Source organism: Erpetoichthys calabaricus, chromosome 3 (genome assembly GCF_900747795.2).
Source record: "Erpetoichthys calabaricus chromosome 3, fErpCal1.3, whole genome shotgun sequence".
In the NCBI taxonomy this organism is placed as follows: Eukaryota; Metazoa; Chordata; class Cladistia; order Polypteriformes; family Polypteridae; genus Erpetoichthys; species Erpetoichthys calabaricus.
In genome coordinates this window covers 190,170,356-190,187,997 of record NC_041396.2, presented here as the reverse complement: position 1 = coordinate 190,187,997, position 17,642 = coordinate 190,170,356, and the positions used below count along the sequence as shown (strand labels likewise).

Below are 17,642 nucleotides of genomic sequence, written 5' to 3'. Positions count from 1 at the left end.
AACAAACAATGGCATTTTTACATAAAATTATCATTTAAAGTTATAATTGATTTGAAGAATTAAATCAGTTCTCAGTAACACCCTCTTTGATTTTTGCTTAAGCTTGCAAGAGCCTTTTTTTGGTGGCCAGTTAATTATTGTTTGGAAATTTTCCCCAGTCTTCCTTGTATATCATTTTTCAGCTCTGATATATTCTTGGGTGGTCCAGCATGCAAAGTATGCATAAAATATACCCACAGATTTCCAATGATGTTCAAATCTGGGGACTGCAAAGCCATTCCATAGCTTTCACCTTATGTTTCTCAAAGGTGCTTCATAGTTAATTTTTTAGTTTGTTTTGGATTATTGTAGAAGCCAATTTTTTTCAGCTTCAATTTCCTAACTGATTGTCTAATATTCTCCTCAAGGATTCATTTTATAAGTAATTTTTCTATTTTTCTTTGTTTTTCTGTATTGAAAAAAGCAAATGGTTGTATCTAATACATATCTAACATACTTGAAACTTCAAAATAGTATTACAAGTACAGCATATTTTTGAAGTTGTGCTTTTAAGAAATTTACTTAGGTTGTTCCACCTGAAGATTTTTGGAAACTTCTGGACCTGCATTATAGTTGCACAATACATATTTTTAATCATTTCAAGCAGACATGAAGAACTTCTGCCTCAGAAAGGTTATGTATTTTTTGTTATCTTCTACCATAACTGCATAGTCTGATGTGCATAGGGTGGATCTGCCATGTATACTGGTTTTTAACTCACAGCTAGGAATTTAACTGCTATTTTTTCTGACCACTTCAAATATTCTTTGCAAACAACTTACTAAATGTCATTTTCAGGAACATGTCAAACCACTACTTCCTTCTGTCTCAGCCCCATCACTGGCTCTGTATGAATATCAAACATTTATACTAATGGGATTATGGTTTAGGAATGTTAGCCTACCAGCATCATATAAAGTATGGTAGTCCTGATACAGTTCAAGTGAAATACTGCCTTATGGGACAAATGAATTTGTCTGTTGAAATTGCTCCATTCATTTGCTACTGTTTACCTGTTTAATAATTGCTAATTCTTTTGCCACTGCTACAAGTATCGAAATAGGAATGAACTTACAAATACTGAAGTGTATTTTAATAATTTTACAGTGTGGATGGCATACAGTATGTAATAAATCATACTGATCAAACGATTAGTCCATGACTGGTGAGACATTTCATTTGATTCACACAAAGAACAGAGCATCCGTGTCTTACCTTTTTGGAAACACAGTATCGCAGATGTTCTTCTTCAAAATGTGGCAACTGCAACAAATGGGATTTAGATTCTTGAAGACCCTGAACAATCATCTGGGACAGCTTCATACAGTTTTCAATGGAAGCTAAGCGTGGTGCATGCTGAATACCTAAAACAAACACACAATGATTTTAATTTTTATCTATTAATTTGAACTACTTAAACAAATTTCACTTTTTAACTCTTAAAACCTAGAGCCAATTATTCTAAAGGGCTCTTAATACTGCAGACAGAGAAATGAAGTTTCAATGTCCTTGAACATGAAGAAGAAGATATGTAATGAGAAACAGATTAGAAAAAATTCACAGCCCAAGGAAGTGGTACAAAAAAATACAAAATAGTTCAAATACAGTAGACCCCCGCAAAGTCGCGGTTCAGGGTTCGCAGACTCAGTCGTTTACGGATTTTTCCTTAGAACCTAACTATTAATTGTTAGTGGAAAGCACAAATATCCTCTACAATTTTTATGGCTTTTTTCGTGACAATACTGTGCTGTAGAGAGAACAGGAAGCAACCGCGGGTTGGGATAGTGAAAGCAGCCAGTCCGAGAGCGTTATTGATTTCTCCTTGATGTTGACTGACTGTTGCCCTGTGACGCGTCTCCAGCTGAATGGCCTCATGTTTTCCACTTTGTTATTGTATTCATTTTGTTATTCTTAAACGCACAAGATGACGCCGAAACGCTGTGCACCTTCTAAGGCTTCTGGCACTGAGCCTAAGCGCCAGAAAAAGTTTAAAACACTCCAGGGTATAGGTTGAACTACTGGATTTGCTCCGGGAACTAAAAAGTTGTGCTACAGTAGCGCGGCATTATTGAAACAACCGCACGCTACATAAAGAAGAACGAAGCAGCGATCTGGAGCACCGTATCTGTAAATTTCTGTGATAGTGCCAAAAAGGTAATAACCGTAAGGAATAAAAATATCGTCAGGATGGAATCTGCCTTGACATTGTGGATCACCGACTGCAGGAAGAAGAACATCCCCTTGGATGGTAACATAATCCGTGAGAAAGCACGGAAATTGTACCAGCAGTTCGCTACAGGAGACAATGTAGCAACTTCCCATCACAATGTTCCTGAAACCTATAAAGAAAAGCCGGCACGAAACCCCACGAGAAGAAGACCCGTCCAAAGATACGACTCCTCCTGAAGTGCCTGAAGAAGAGGCGCCACCCGAGGAGTTTTAAATCCTCTGCTTCGTACTGCACAGCTACTTCATCATCAATATCATTCATCATTGGTGAGTACCCGTACACTGTACTGTATTTTAATTAAATGAAATTATTATGTATTTACTAGTGCTGACCAAAACATTTTAATTTGCACACAAGTATTAATACAGGTTTGCATGGCCCCATAAAGTGATAGTTTTCAAGGGGGTGGCACTAATGAAGAGAAGGAATCACAGTGCATGACAGATGTAGTCAAAATATAGAACCTTTTTGTAGCTGCGTTTTTCCAAAGTTACCAAAGTTCAGCAGCTCTAACTCAAAAAATGGGATTCAACAAAAGCCTGAAGCGTAGAAATGATTCCACAGAAAAAAATATCTTTGTTTTTAAAAGTTTTGTTAAAATTCAAAGTAAAACAGTTTACACAAAAAAGAAAATTAAAATAGCAAAAAAAGGAAAATTCTTATTAAGAGAAGTTCTGTTCAAAGCTTAAATCTTGTTACATCTCAAATCGTTACTACTTGCTTAACATTTCTGAACCATTTCAAAATGGTCAGAAAACTGTATGCGTATCCCATTTCTAAGTTGAAAATGGGTCTTTCAACTCCCTGCTTACTGGGACCTGTTCTAAACACAACTGAATCTATTATCACACTGTTTCTCAGTTATAGCAAGAATGTTCTATCTCTTACTAACTTATAGGGGGAAAAGACTATACCATTGTCTATGACTGTGGAAGAAATTCTATTCTATTTAAATTAAGCAAACATTAATATGAGTTTAACTCAAAACTTTTTATTGAACAATGTTTGCAACCAACTTAAACTAAAATTTTGACAACATATTTTCAACCATCCAAAGAGGCATTTAGTCTTAGTAAAATATCCAGAAGTGCTTGTCAAAAGTTGTATTGCACTGAACACGTCTTAGAAAAGGAATAAAGAGTAAATATTTTTTGTAAATCAACTACACTTTGTTAATGTTAACAATCTCTGTCCACTGACATGTTAAAGTGACTTTTTAAACAACTTTACCATCATTAAACTGCATAATATTTAAATTAATAAATAATAATAAAATAAATAATAGTGCAACTTCCAGTAATACTACTATTACTTCCAAGATTTCAAGCCCAGGTGCATTACACAGTATTCACCAAATAGAAGTAAAATAAAGTAAAACAAGTGCTGATGACATCGTTACCAACTGAACCATCATTAAGGCAAACTGCATTAATATGGACCTTTCTTTAAGCTAAGCTATATACTGTACATAAATAATAAAACTGCAACTTGCATATATAATGCTATTTGTGGTATAGCCCTACCGAATCGTATTAGGGCCACGATGAAGGGAAAAAAAAAATACAGACACAGTTTCCACTTTATTCTCGTAGTTTATTTTGTCATTAAAGTAGAATGTCATAAACTAAACTTCATCCTAAAATCAATGTTTAATTCACTAGATTTTCTCAAACCTCGTCATAAGTTATGTAGTACATTAAATGCTTTGTGTTGTGTTCCCCGACCCAGTTATTAATCGCTACGCTCTTCTTAAATTGACTTCCTCTTGCACTAAGAGGCAGCGATCGCCGCACAGAATACATTCACTTCATGATATTCCTGCTCTCTGAAAATGTAGAATGCTAAGATAATTTTTCATGATGAAATGCATTAAAACAGGTATTAAACATGCATGGTAGTGTGGCGGTAGTGCTGCTCCCTCGTGGTAAGGGGTCCCCAGGTGTACGTTCAGTGTAGAGAACTTTATGGCAGGTGTGACGAGGTTCCAAAAAACTGGATGTATGAATGGGTATCGCACAGGTTTAACTTAAATATTGTGTAAATGTTGGATTCGTGATCTGGTGGTTGAAGACACGAACACAGAATTCAATGGATGTTCTTCTGAGCTGGCTTTCTTTATTGCATCCGTGCTGTCTCTTTCTGACGTATTAAACACCCAGTTCCTTTCCTTCTTTTTTCTTTCTCCACATAACCAATCGCAACATGATAAACGTCCTTGTGAAATTAAAACTAGTTATAAACTTAGACCACAGAGTGTTCAGAACTTTAAAAAAAAAAAAATCTTCGTTATAAATGTTTAATTATACCATCCATTCAGGGTTGCGCCCATCCCAGCAAGCATTGTGTGCAAGGCTGGAGGAAATCCTGAACATGGTGCCAGCACATCGCAGGGTGAATACGAGCAATACATACACTAGCAGGGTTAATATAGCCTAACAAAACCTGCCATCCTACATGACTTTGAAAGGAAACTGCAGCACGCCGAGTAAACCCAACAGAAAACCATGCAAATTCAAAGCAAGGAACACCCGGGACCCCATTGCTACAAGGCAGCAGTGCAACCTCCACGCCACCGTGCCTCCACATGATTAATACATGCTTTAATGCATTTCATCATGAAAATTATGTCAAGTATTTATCTTGGCATTCTAAATGTTCAGGGAGCAGGAATATCATGAAATTAGTGTATTCTATGTGCTGCCTGCATCTCCTCTTAGTGCAACAGGAAGTCAGTTTAACATGGCTTGGGGAACATAACAAAAAGCATTTAATGTGCTACATAACTTATGACGGGTTTTGAGAAAATCTAGTAAATTAAATATTCATTTTAAGATGACGTTTAGTTTATGATGTTCTACTTTAATAACAAATTGCGAGAATAAAGTCAACATGTTGACAGGTAATCTCGACAAACAGCGAGGATAAAGTAGAAATGGCAACTTTATTCTCGTCGAGATTAAAGTGGAAATGATGAGGAAAAAGTCAACATGTCGTCATACTATTACACAATACCCAGGTACATTCCACAGTATTGAAAAAAAATACAACTTGGCTTGCAGTACTATCCAGTAGTATAGAAACAGTATTCACACATTTGAACATAATGGTCCACATCCGACCTTTTAAATCCAAAGTATCTCCAGACAACAGACGTGACTCCTTTTTCCAGCAAAAGTTCTTCTGTGTCATCATGTTCAACTTTATCATCTGCTACAGTTTGTTTCAGAATGTTCTCTGTCCATTTTCACCACGCAATACCTCTACTAACGCATGTACTCCGGTGTATGCTTGTTTAGTGGTGTCGCAGTGAAAAAAAGCCCCTGCGCAACACCTCTGTGGCATGTGTTTAGCGGTGTAGCAGTGAAAAAGGTCCCCCTTAAACAGTTTCCCGCTGCGCCACGTTCCTAATGTTGTTAAAGCAATTTAAGCCGTTGTTGCGGTATAAGAAAAATCCATATCGTAACAAAAATAAAAACGGTTTTCGGTATGAACCAGTATACCGCCCAGCACTAGTATTTACTCTACTTTTACCAAAGAAAACGCGCTTGCATGAATTACAGTACGTATAGCGGTAACAGCGGTATTTTACATTCTAGCACTGCGGGAGACATAGCAGTACAGTACTGTACAGTATATGGGTTTAACTTTACATTCTGTTTTTAGGTAATGTATTAAGCTGAGTTTGCAATGAAATTAAAGTGCTTTGGGGGCATACTGTATTTAGGGTTTAAACTATAAAAATAGGAATTTAAAAGGCATTTTTTAACCACATCCAAAAGTCGCGGTTTTTCACAATTCGCCGGAGATTCTAGGAACGTAACCCCCGCGAATTTTGGGGGTGTACTGTATATAAAAAGAAAACAGAAAAAGATAACACATATTATACAACAGTTTTTGTAAATTGATATGCTTTAAGTTTGTTTTTAAAAACTTGCAGTGACTTGACCTTGCAAAGATTCAGATGAATAACATTCTACAAGGTTCGCTCGAAGGCACAGAAGACACCCTGTAAGTACAGGACCAACTTCAAATGATTGGACTTCTTGGAAAGAAACATACAGATGTAGAAGACAATGGACATAAGATGGCACTTGAGCATTCAGGTCTTTGTAAGTTAGTAGTAGTACTTTAAAGTGATTAATGATTCAACAGGTGGCCAATATATTTCCCTCAAAGCTGGCGTTATATGTTGTCAGAACCCTAGAAGCAGAGTTCTGAACATAACTGCAGATTATTTAGAACAGGCTTTAGAACACATACAAAAAAAAGTATTTAATGTGCTACTTTATTTACGATGGGATTTGAGAAACTAGTAAATTAAATGATTTTAAGATGAAGTTAATGACGTTTTACTTTAATGACAAAATAAGCTATGTAATTAAAGTGGAAATTTCAAGATTAAAGTTCACATTTCGAGCTTTGTTACCCCCACTGTGTCCCAATGTTTTTCTTTTCTCTGTACCCTAATAAGCTTCCATATGACACTCAGATGATGGGCTACGGCGACTCTACTACTGAAAACAGCAAATATAGGAGGCAGTCGGGATCGAACCGGGGACTCTTGATTACAAGTCAGCAAATCTTACCATTACGCCATGGAAGCTGTTGTATTGTCCTTGAACCTTTTATGAAAGTGTTTATTTGATCTTTGGACTTCAGGCTTCACACATTATATAGTTTATGCCAACATTTTGTCATTTACTACTAAAATATGAAAAACGTTTCTGTTTTAACAGTGTGTTTACACAAATTATTGTAGAAACGGAACACACATGAAATGCATGTGTTCCAAATAATGATCTATTATTTCCACTCTAAAACTCCAGCACTTCACTCCCAGATAATCAATCAAGGCATGAGCTGGGAGAACTTTGTGCACGTTCTGCGGCGGTGGGGGATGGAATAGCAGGCTGCTTGCTGCTCGTCTTAATCGGCACATTTACAGGACAAAAGACGCTGAGGGAGAGGTGCGAACAGATTTAAGGTGGGCCGGATCTACAAGTTTTTTCATAGGCCCTGGTAATTCTAGTCTTAAAGCCCGGTGTTAATTGATTTAAACAACGTAGAACAAGCATGTTACATGGTAACCTAATCCTGCCCTTAGATTATTGTTTACCAGACACAGCAGAGTAGCTATGATGGAGTCCTTGCACCACTGCCATTAGAGATGGTGAATTGCCGGTGACCATGGTCACAATAGTATACATGTATTCCCCATATTCTCTGTAACAAAATTTCTGTTATAACAAAGTATTTTTATGGTCCCATGAATTTTGTTACACCTGTATTTGTTAAAATATGTTTAATAACTTTGCAACAGTGGCAACATTCACAAAGTGCAAAATGTAGCTTCTTGCATTTTTTAAAATACTAAATAGAAATTAAATTATATGTACTAATGCATGTAAAAAGACTTTTCAGGAACCATCATTTTCCAAAGTGTTTGCGGTGGATGAGACCATGACAGTAAACAGAAAAGAAACTATTTGGTAAAACATACAAACTGCTAGAACAGAAAGAGATGTATTTGAGGGAACTCACTGGTAAAGTTGAAAACAAAGCAACTCCCTCTATATTTACATTTACCATTAATATCAGATATATTCATACCTCCACGGCTGTTTGCCATCATTGTTAACTGACAACCAACATTAACCATCTCTTGCAGTAGGGCAGGGCTCTTTCTGACAACAAATCTCTGATCTAAAAAAAAAAAAAAATTCATAAAACAGATACTCATACTGAAGAAAACGGTTTAGAGTATAAAACGTTTTGAATATAGATTGAGTTGGAACATATATATGGTATGAGGGGTGGACTGCATGCTAAAATACTTCATCATCTAAGTTATGGAATATGCTTCCATGAGCTTGCACTATTACAAAATAAGCATGTTTGTTAAATACTTTACAATTTTATTTACCTTTTTATGAGTAATTATAAAGTAGAGAATCACAAATACAGTACATATTTTACATTCCTGTACCTAATAACTAACATGCTTAATTTATTTCACTCTTCACTGCTTTGCAAGTCAACTAACAAAACTTACTGTCATTAAAAAAAAGCAGGACTTGAAACTGACAAAGGTAACTGGCATCCATCATTGCTTATTGTGTCTTTAACAAAGAATAGACTTTGCTTTAGAGTTTTGATTCAACATAATATTTAAAATAATAACATAAATGAAAATAGGACTCAACTTAATATCTTGTTGCACAGCCTTTAGAGACAAATCACTGCAACCAAGAGATTTCTGTAGCTCTCAATGAGACTTCTGCACCTGTACACAGCTTAAGCTGCATCAGTTTTGAAGGGTGCCTTCTCCAGACTGCATGTTTCAGTTCTTTCCATAGATGTTCGATGGGATTCAAATCCGGGCTAATAGAATGCCATTAAGAATAGTCCAATGTTTTGCTCTTAGTGTTTCTGACACTTCAAAGTACATACATCTTGAGATTTCATTGTTCCCAGCACAGACTGAAGGCACCCAATCTCAGATGCAGCAAAGCAGCCCCAAAACATAAATGAGCTTCCACCAGGTTTCATAGTGGGTATGGCGTTCTTTTCTTTGAAAACTTAATTTTTTTTCATCTGTTAACACAGAGCTGATGTGACTTACCAGAAAGCTCGGGTTTTGTCTTATCTGTCCAAAAGACATTCTCCCAGAAGCACTACAGCTTGTCAATATGCATTTCAGCAAATTCCAGTCTGACTAAGTTTTCTTTCAGCACTGGGTCTTCACTGGGTCTTCTTCAGTTAGGCCCACTGTCACTCAAAGTGACAGATGGTGTGATCAAACATTTTGTAAAGCACTTAAAGCTATATTCCTTGTATGAAAATGTGATATATAAATTGTTGTTGATGGACTTTGACCTTGGAGTTCAGCTTGTATCTCTTTGGAAGTTGTCTTTGGCTTTTTGTCTAACATTCCCACTATCCTCCTGCCCATTCTGGGGTTGATTTTCCTCTTGCGGCCACATCCTGGGAGGTTGGCTACAGTCCAGTGCTCCTTAAAATTCTTAACATTTGCAACTGTTGTCACAAAAACATTAAGCTGCTTGGAGATGGTCTTATCATCTTTGCCTTAAACATGGTTTCTAGAATTTTCTTTCTGATCCCCTCAGACAACTTTCTCCTTTGCTTTCTCTGATCCATTCTCAATGTGGGACACACAATGATACCAAACAGCAGAGTAAGTACTTTTTTCCATTTAAATAGACTGAATGACTGAATGTGCAGTAGGAAAACATATGGGATACTAATTAAAGACAACAGCTAGTTTGGAAAAAAAAAAAAACACTCTAATCCAATTATTTATGATCTTTTCTAGGGGGATACTACCAATATATCTACCCACGCTACTGTAGAATATCTTTGCATAATAAGCAATATTTTCATCTTTTTCATACTTGCTCTTCTTTACTCTGCGACATATCAAATGCATGCAGGTATACATGGGACAACTGCTTTTCATTTAATTACTGTTCAGGAGGCATACATCATTTTTTCAATGAGCTGCAAGGTTATTAAAAATAAATAAATAAGTCCATATCTGTAGGTGTACTACCTCCTTCACTTGATGTGCAATGCATTTAGAAGTTTCATTAATGCACAGATAACCATTTCTGTATGTTACCGCCAAAATCGCTACCAATTTTTCTCCCCCTTTGTAAGGTAACGCATGTATAACCGAGATGATTAAACCAAGTTCTTGTATGATGTAACTACACTGTAATTTCACATAGCAATTATATATTCTTATAATATACCCTTCATAGAGGACTAAAAAAAGTAAAAATCACCACAAGAAAAGCTATCAACTAATCTAATAATAAAAGAACATTTTCAAGTAAGAAATGCATAGCATATATCAGTTTTTTGGCAACCAAGAAACAAACACACTAATTAAAAGAAATCTAAAGACATTACCTTCTTCTACGTTTTCTGATACTTCCATTCTGTTAAGATGAGAAAGTAGGAGGACTCTGGCTTTCAGACTATATGGATAACAAAATGGAGGTTCCTTTTTCTTTACATTAATGTTTCCAAGCTCTCGAATAAGCTGAATATCAAAGAATCAATTATTAAAAATCCATTCTCTAAACAGTCACACTTTTGTAATAACTGTGCCATTAAACAAATTTACTACCTGTGGCACTTCAGTGTTGTCAGTTGGTCTTATAATTGCTTCTTTATTGCTACGTGGATCAAATTCAAAAGCAGCAGTCAATACCATCTCCAGACCTGCAAACAGAAGAAAAAGAAGAAACTGGTGAAGGATAAGCATTCTCACGACTTAACCATTTTACTTTTTTTTTTTTTCCCCCCGTTTTCTGTTGTTTACTCTTTGTTTTGTAATACGCAAGGGAAAATTAAGGTGGTACTATTAATTCATGGAAACATTCTACATACACACATGTGTAGAGGCTCTCTCTCACATGAATGTCCTGAGCACATAAGTCCATGATAAAGATTAATAAATAAAAAAAAAAAAAACTTCAGTTCAATTCAAGATCAAGTTTCCCAGTAGCATCAAGTCTACTTCTAATACAAAACTTGATGTTGTTCCATTGATGTAAGTGAACGTATGCTATATTAAAAGTTAACCATAACAATATTACACAAATAATCAGCTTCAACACATTGATTATATTGTTTTTGTATATATAAAGTTTATGGGCAAAACTTTTTTGTTGGAATATATATCAAGAGATACTTCAGACAAAGACAGCACCCTAAATGTGCTGTGCACTGAAACTCTGTTAATGTAGGTAGGAACTGGTTATCCATCACCAGTGCAACTGCAAGTTTGCAAGCTCCCGGTGTCTGTTGCCCAATGATTGATGTGGAAAACATGTAAAAATGGCAACTGATCTGGCCTTGCGCTCATTTTCTGTCTCCTCTCTTGTGCAGGAAGGCTATGTGTTCTCTTCTTCTGAGAAGGGAGCAAATGCAGGACGACATTATCAATGATTGCATGCTTTGTATGTGTGTGTGAGTGACAGCTCCCATTAGAGTAAATGCTTTGAGAACATTTCCGTGTTCACAACAATAAAGCTGAAACCTGAAAACCTGGACTTGCCTCCTCTCTTGTGCAAGTCTGTGACCCACACATCAGAATATTAATTCAGTGCCTTGTATCAGCTTTTCAGCACATTAAGCTTATATTAATCATTTAGTGTAATTTAGTTTTCTTGCTTTGATTAATTTAGCATTTCAAACTGACCGATAGCTTGCTTAAGTACACAAAATATAAATGTATTATATCATACAATGTAACTGTATTGATGACTGTTTCACACTTTGAGTCATACACAATTTCAGGCTATTAAGTAGGTGAACACAGCTCATGAGCGCCATCCAGTGGCAATAGAAATTGAAAATACCTCTTACTTGGTGATTCTAATTTTAAGTGAAATTTTTACCTCTGCAGAAATATGACACTCCAAAAAATAAAATTCAGCATTTCATTATGATTCTCAAGATTACATTACATTAAAGTCTGCATAGTACAAAAAATAGCTTAAAGCAAGTAATCAGTTACACAGCATTGAGTAAACACGTAGAAACAATATCAGATTGACACCACAGCATAGGAGCATGCTGTGCAAAAGGAGTCAAGATAATATGTTCTAAAACACACCATCGGAGAAAGAGGGCTCGTTGAATTTCTCTTTAGCAGGCAAACAAACTTCAAGGTGGTGCCCCATAGCACAAACATACAAGACATATTATGGTAAATGAACATAAATGAATAAAGAAGGCTAGTGGAGGAAAAAAATGTTTATATTTATATATATATATATATATATATATATATATATATATATATATATATATATATATATATATATATATATATATATATATATTTATTTTTTTTTTTAAAGAAGACTACATTTAACCCAGCCATGCCAACTTTGATTGGTTTCATTGGGTTCTGTTTGAATATTTTGGATATGTTTGAATATATTTTATATCTAGAACTCATCACCTTGATCTACTCTCTGAAGCCTGCTACTGGAGATCATTCAGGATAGAATCAGATAGTTTACAGTTTCAAACATTTCTGTGGACAGGACAATGTCACATTGTCTGCTGTAGATTATCCTTTTTTCAGGGTTCTACACAGCTGCCTTCTGCAGAAGTACTCTCACTATCACTCGTTTTTTATTCCAAATATTAAATGAATTATTTAATTATTAGTAACAAAGATTTGACCTTTTGCTTGTTACTATTAATCGTAAATGAATGTTTAAAATCAAAGAAATGCTGCTGTCACATGTGGTTGTCCCACATCAACTGCCTTTTTGAACGAGCTTGGAATATACATCTTATTACTGAGTGAGCGAAGAGGACTGGAAGAATCCAATGATTATCTACACCTGTAACACCTGAGAATGTAAGAGACACTGAAAACAAAGTGGGTTATATTAAATGCTCCCGTACTCAGTTAATAGCTCTGTGATTACTGTTGCCTGTTGTACTTTATTCGCAGTTGTAACATGTCAGAAGATGGAAAGAATACAAAAAAAAAGATAAAAAGTAAGGCGGAAAGTAGAAAGGCTCCCATCAGGCTTTGTTTTAGGGGAAATATACTAATCATCAACACCATTTTACTTGATCTGCTGATTCAGTTTTTTTTCTTTATCCCTTTAAAAAACGTTTACACTAAGCTTCTGCATAACCATACATAGAGAAGCCTTATGTCTTATATTAAAGTGTTAAATTCAACACATTAACTGAACTAATATTCAGGGAAATATTTCCCCATAATACATATGGCATTAAAGAAAATAAAATGCTACTCATAATTATAAGCTGTCATATTGTTTAACTTCTATAATGTACTTACCTGAAAGAAAGCTTAATTAAAAAAGTAGGTTTCACCGTTTGTTTAACAAAATATTTATAATTTCACATATTGATTAAAATAGTTGATACTGGCAGTTAAAAATGTAAATATATATGCACTTATAGGTTTTAATTATTTTTAATCATTAATTGTACTGCAGCTTTTTTGCTGTTAAAAACCTACTTTGCTATATTTATAGTTTTTTTATTTGGTTTGGCTTTTTTCTCCCCAGTTCACCAGCTAGTCATTTCTAATTCTTGAGGTGTAATTATAAACACAGATTACCATTTTAATTATCGAGTATTTGTTACTAACCAAAACATGTACTGTATGACACACAAAGAAATAAACACAATACAGACAAATGTTCATAAGATGTTCATCAAGAAGATAAGGTTAACATGCTTACTGTAAATAGTTTACAAGTAAAATAGACAAACTTTGTTGTTAAACTAACAAGCTTGATGTCTACTAAGCAGCAATTTTAAAATCTTCTTTAACTCTTCTTTTTCTAGTTGCAAATGTAAGATGTTGTCTGCTCACTATCCAAACTCAGAGAAGCAGCAATTGTTTTAATTAAAGGACAAAATAAAAAGGTCTGAATTCACTGAAGTAGCTTTTTTGCCATTTGTCTAATTGCACAGGTAGACTCCTGAAATTCCCTTTTCTCCGTTTATTACTCCACTTTAATGTAAAGGCTAACATTCCAATCTTTCCACTCTGGTAAAATCAGCCTTCCTACAAAATTCCTGTAAACTGAGCAGTAAGACATGCCTAGCTCAAGTACTGTAAAACCTCACATAAAAGGAGCACAACTAAATCACCATAAAGCTTAGAAAAGAACAAGCAGAAAATATTGTTTTTTATGATCCGCACATTTACCAATCATCGATCAAGTCTTTTGTAGTTAAAAATGGCCAATTTAGAATGGTGGCTGATCAACTAAAGCACAACCAGTGGAAAGTACGCAGAACTGGCCTGTCTACATAAATGTGGAATGTTTGAATAAGTTGGATAAACTTTTACATGTCATGATGAGTCATGGCGCAGGTACCACAGTATTTGTTTACTGCGGAGAATGCTATTTTAATGCTTGATTGGTTTCAGCTATGTGATCAGATGGAGTGAAAAAGGCAGGAAGGGGACAGGAAATGAGTGAGTAATGGTTAAAAAGCAAGTACACTACAATTAAATCTAAAATGTGTTATCCAGTCATTGTAAATCTGTAAATGTTATTGCCTAGGAAGACAATTTACATTATCGTGATTAATGTTTATTAAATCGGAAACAGACATACCTCACTCTGCACTAATAATCTAATACATATCTATGATCAGTGGTAGCCCAAGATGGAAAATTAGATGTAGAGATAACCCATAGACCACAGTGTGAATGGAACACTTAGAAGAAGGGATAAGGAGCATTTTGTGATCAAATGATTATTAATAATAATAATACTATATTTATATAGTGCCTTTCAGAAGAATAAAGTAATTAGAAGCAAGGTTTTTAAGACAGTGGTAAGACCAGCAATGATGTATTGAGGTTGGACATGGGCAGTAAAGGTGTAGCAAGCCTACATGGCACTACAATCGGGTTTGCCAACACCTCATTATAGGGTCTGGATGATGATAAAGGAGTATCCCTTCAGGCATTATAGTTGACAAATACGTCTGTGAGGACCCTGCCCATTATGAATTCCAGCTGCCTAGGGTAGGCACGATGTTTCTATGACAACAGAAGCAGGAAATGGTTTTTGGGCAAATTTTTTTTTTCCCCTCCATGGGGAATGGCAGACCAAGAGATGGGGAGAAAAAAAGAGAAACAGAAGGCAAGGAGTTTGTCTATCTTAAGCCTAAGACAACAGCGGGATCGAACTTCACCCAGGGACATCTACTATTTGTGGATAACAGCATGACAAATCCCCGAGAAGAGGCAAGGATTTCTTTATATGACCCAGTGGTTCTCTGGGTGCTACTGTTGAAAAGTCGGACTCGCTCTTGAATTTTTTTCAAGGATAGAGAGAAAGCAGCCATATTTGTCTGCTGTTCATTTTTATTTCCCACATCATTCAATAAGAACTGCGAGACCAGAATTGTTGTCATTTCACGCGGACTATGCATAATCCCCTTTCTGATCTCCTTTTCAATTTTGTGTGTGTATCGTAACAGGGATTAAGGTTTGGCAGATGTGGGAAAGGAGGTTGGGTAGAACGCCCAGGGAAAAAGGGATAACAAACGTGCACCCAGTCACGTTTCATGTATATGTTTAAACATTGTATCCTAGATTGCGTATTTAACCAATCTAACTATCATCTGGGTTTCTTTTAAGTATTGGCGGGGGCGGAGAAAGTGCGGGAGAATTTGGGTCGAGGACCGAATATTTTTTTAATGCTGATGTATATTTTGAACATCGTCCACTTCCCTCTCGGGTGGTGTAGTTTAGTGATCACACCCCATATAAGCAGATTGTTATGAAGGGAGTGCAGGAGAAGTTAGATGTGGCAGAGATGAGAATATTGTGATGAATGTGTGGATTTATAAAAAAGGACAAAATAAGAAAGGAGACAATTAGAGGTACAACAAAAGTGGGAGAGATATCTAAAAAATGTACAGAAAAGTAGGAAGTGGAATGAAAATGCGATGAGGAGAGACAATGAATATGTAGGCAAAAGAGTGATTAGAATGGAAGTACAGGGGAAGACAAAACAAAGGAGGCCACAGCAGAAGTTGAATTGTAAAGTAAAAGACTGGAAGTAAAGGGTTTGACTTGGGAAGAGGTGCAGGACCAAGTTGTATGGAGAATGTTAATCAAACAAATCAACCCCACATAGAAATGGGAAAAGAAAGAAAAAATGAATTACTCTGACCCAAGAATTCCGTTGACTTAACCAGGGGAACACTGGAACAAGCCAACTTGAATTAGTATGCTGAATTTGTATGCACAACAAGCTGCTCTATTTGAACGTCTATGCCATTAAATGTAAACCTGGAGTACAACTGAGCAGATCTGACCACATCTTATTGCCACCTAAAATCCTGTGACTGACAGCAGCAGCTCTCCTATTCAAGTCAGATGTTCTTAATGTGTGTTTATGGGGGTTGCTGTTTGTTTGTAATACAGACAGAATAAATTTTATTTTTTTTTTACTTATTTTTTCTGTAAAGTTATGATTTCCAACTGGGGACATGTATTTATGTCATCCATTAGCACTATCATCCAAGCTTCAAAGTTGATAAAATTATGATTTTGATCTCCTATACATGAAAAGTACAAACAGAATATGTCTAGGTACTCATTTACCCAAATTTGGATATGTGATGTGATCACAGAAAGCATGATCTTCTACATGCATGTAAAGAAAATTCTCAGTAACTGAAAACTTAAATGTTTTTGCCAGATACTATTACTACATTTTTATCATCAAAAATAAACATTTAGCATTTTATAAATAAGATTTCCTTGACTTAATATCCCCCCCCCACCCCAAAAAATTCAAAAAGAAACTTACGTTTCATGTTCATATTGGGAGTTTTGTACATGAAATGCATGAATAGTTGTGTTGTGTTGATAAGAATTTGGTCTCCACTGTAACGTATAGATCGATACCACCAAGTACCCTGCAAAAAATAATTTTTAAATCAGTCTCCTTAATAAGAGAAAGTGATTATTCAAATAAAAATAAAAGCAGACCAAAGCATATTCTTAAACAAATCAACAAGATTTTACATACACCAGGATCCAGAAACCAAAACGCAGCTTTATGTAATTTTGTTGAAACATTTAATCTGATCAATGTTGGCAGCTTTGACAACTTTTCATTTCCTTTGTTTTATTTGCCTTCTTTCCTGTTGGATAACAGTTTCTTAAAAATCTGGGTGTTCAAAGGCTAATTAATTCATTTGTTTCAGGAATAACTGTTTTAACATTTCATGTGCAGGCGGTTATCTTTATTCATTTACTACTCTACAGTTTCACAACAGAGCAGCAGGATTGAGAAAGTGTTTCCTTCTATAACATCACAAGACCAAACCAGATTTATTAAAGACAGACATTTAGCTTCTAATCTTCGATATTTAATGTAATATACTCACCATAAAAATCTTTACCACCTAAGCTAAGGAATGCGTTCACTTGGTAACTAAACAGATCCTCTTGTCCCCCTTTTCAAAAAAAGGGTGCCGCCATGCCAGTATTTAAGTCTAACAACACTTTCTCTATACCATAATATCCAGTGATTTCAGCAGATCTCATTTGCTGCTGTGTTACTGGAATTACAAGACTTCAATTAATGACATGCCCGTGAAAAAAAATGCAATCCAACTAATGCTTCAGGCATTACCTCCTTACAGGAGAACATATCCACTGGGTTTATTTGTTGCTCAAAAATCTCCATAAATCCTTCAATGATAAATCTAATTTATTTCAAAGTTTCTTCACCCCTAAGTCAATCCCCAAAGCCACACTAAACTCTTCTCGCATACAGATCTTTACATTGCTCACTGTGCTAGGTGC

The 17,642-nt window shown here is 35.6% G+C and overlaps 1 protein-coding gene across 1 annotated transcript in view; it reads right to left on the bottom strand.

Moving 5' to 3' along the window:
• The window catches only part of sec63 (SEC63 homolog, protein translocation regulator), a 131,322-nt gene that overhangs the window by 38,484 nt on the left and 75,196 nt on the right, over positions 1-17,642 (bottom strand). Inside the window, exons 8-12 of the mRNA XM_028797624.2 lie at positions 16,639-16,747; positions 10,422-10,516; positions 10,202-10,334; positions 7,880-7,972; positions 1,255-1,403 (exon numbers count right to left, since the gene is read on the bottom strand). Of these exons, the coding sequence (XP_028653457.1) occupies positions 1,255-1,403; positions 7,880-7,972; positions 10,202-10,334; positions 10,422-10,516; positions 16,639-16,747 (579 nt within the window). The remainder of the gene's footprint in view (positions 1-1,254; positions 1,404-7,879; positions 7,973-10,201; positions 10,335-10,421; positions 10,517-16,638; positions 16,748-17,642) is intronic.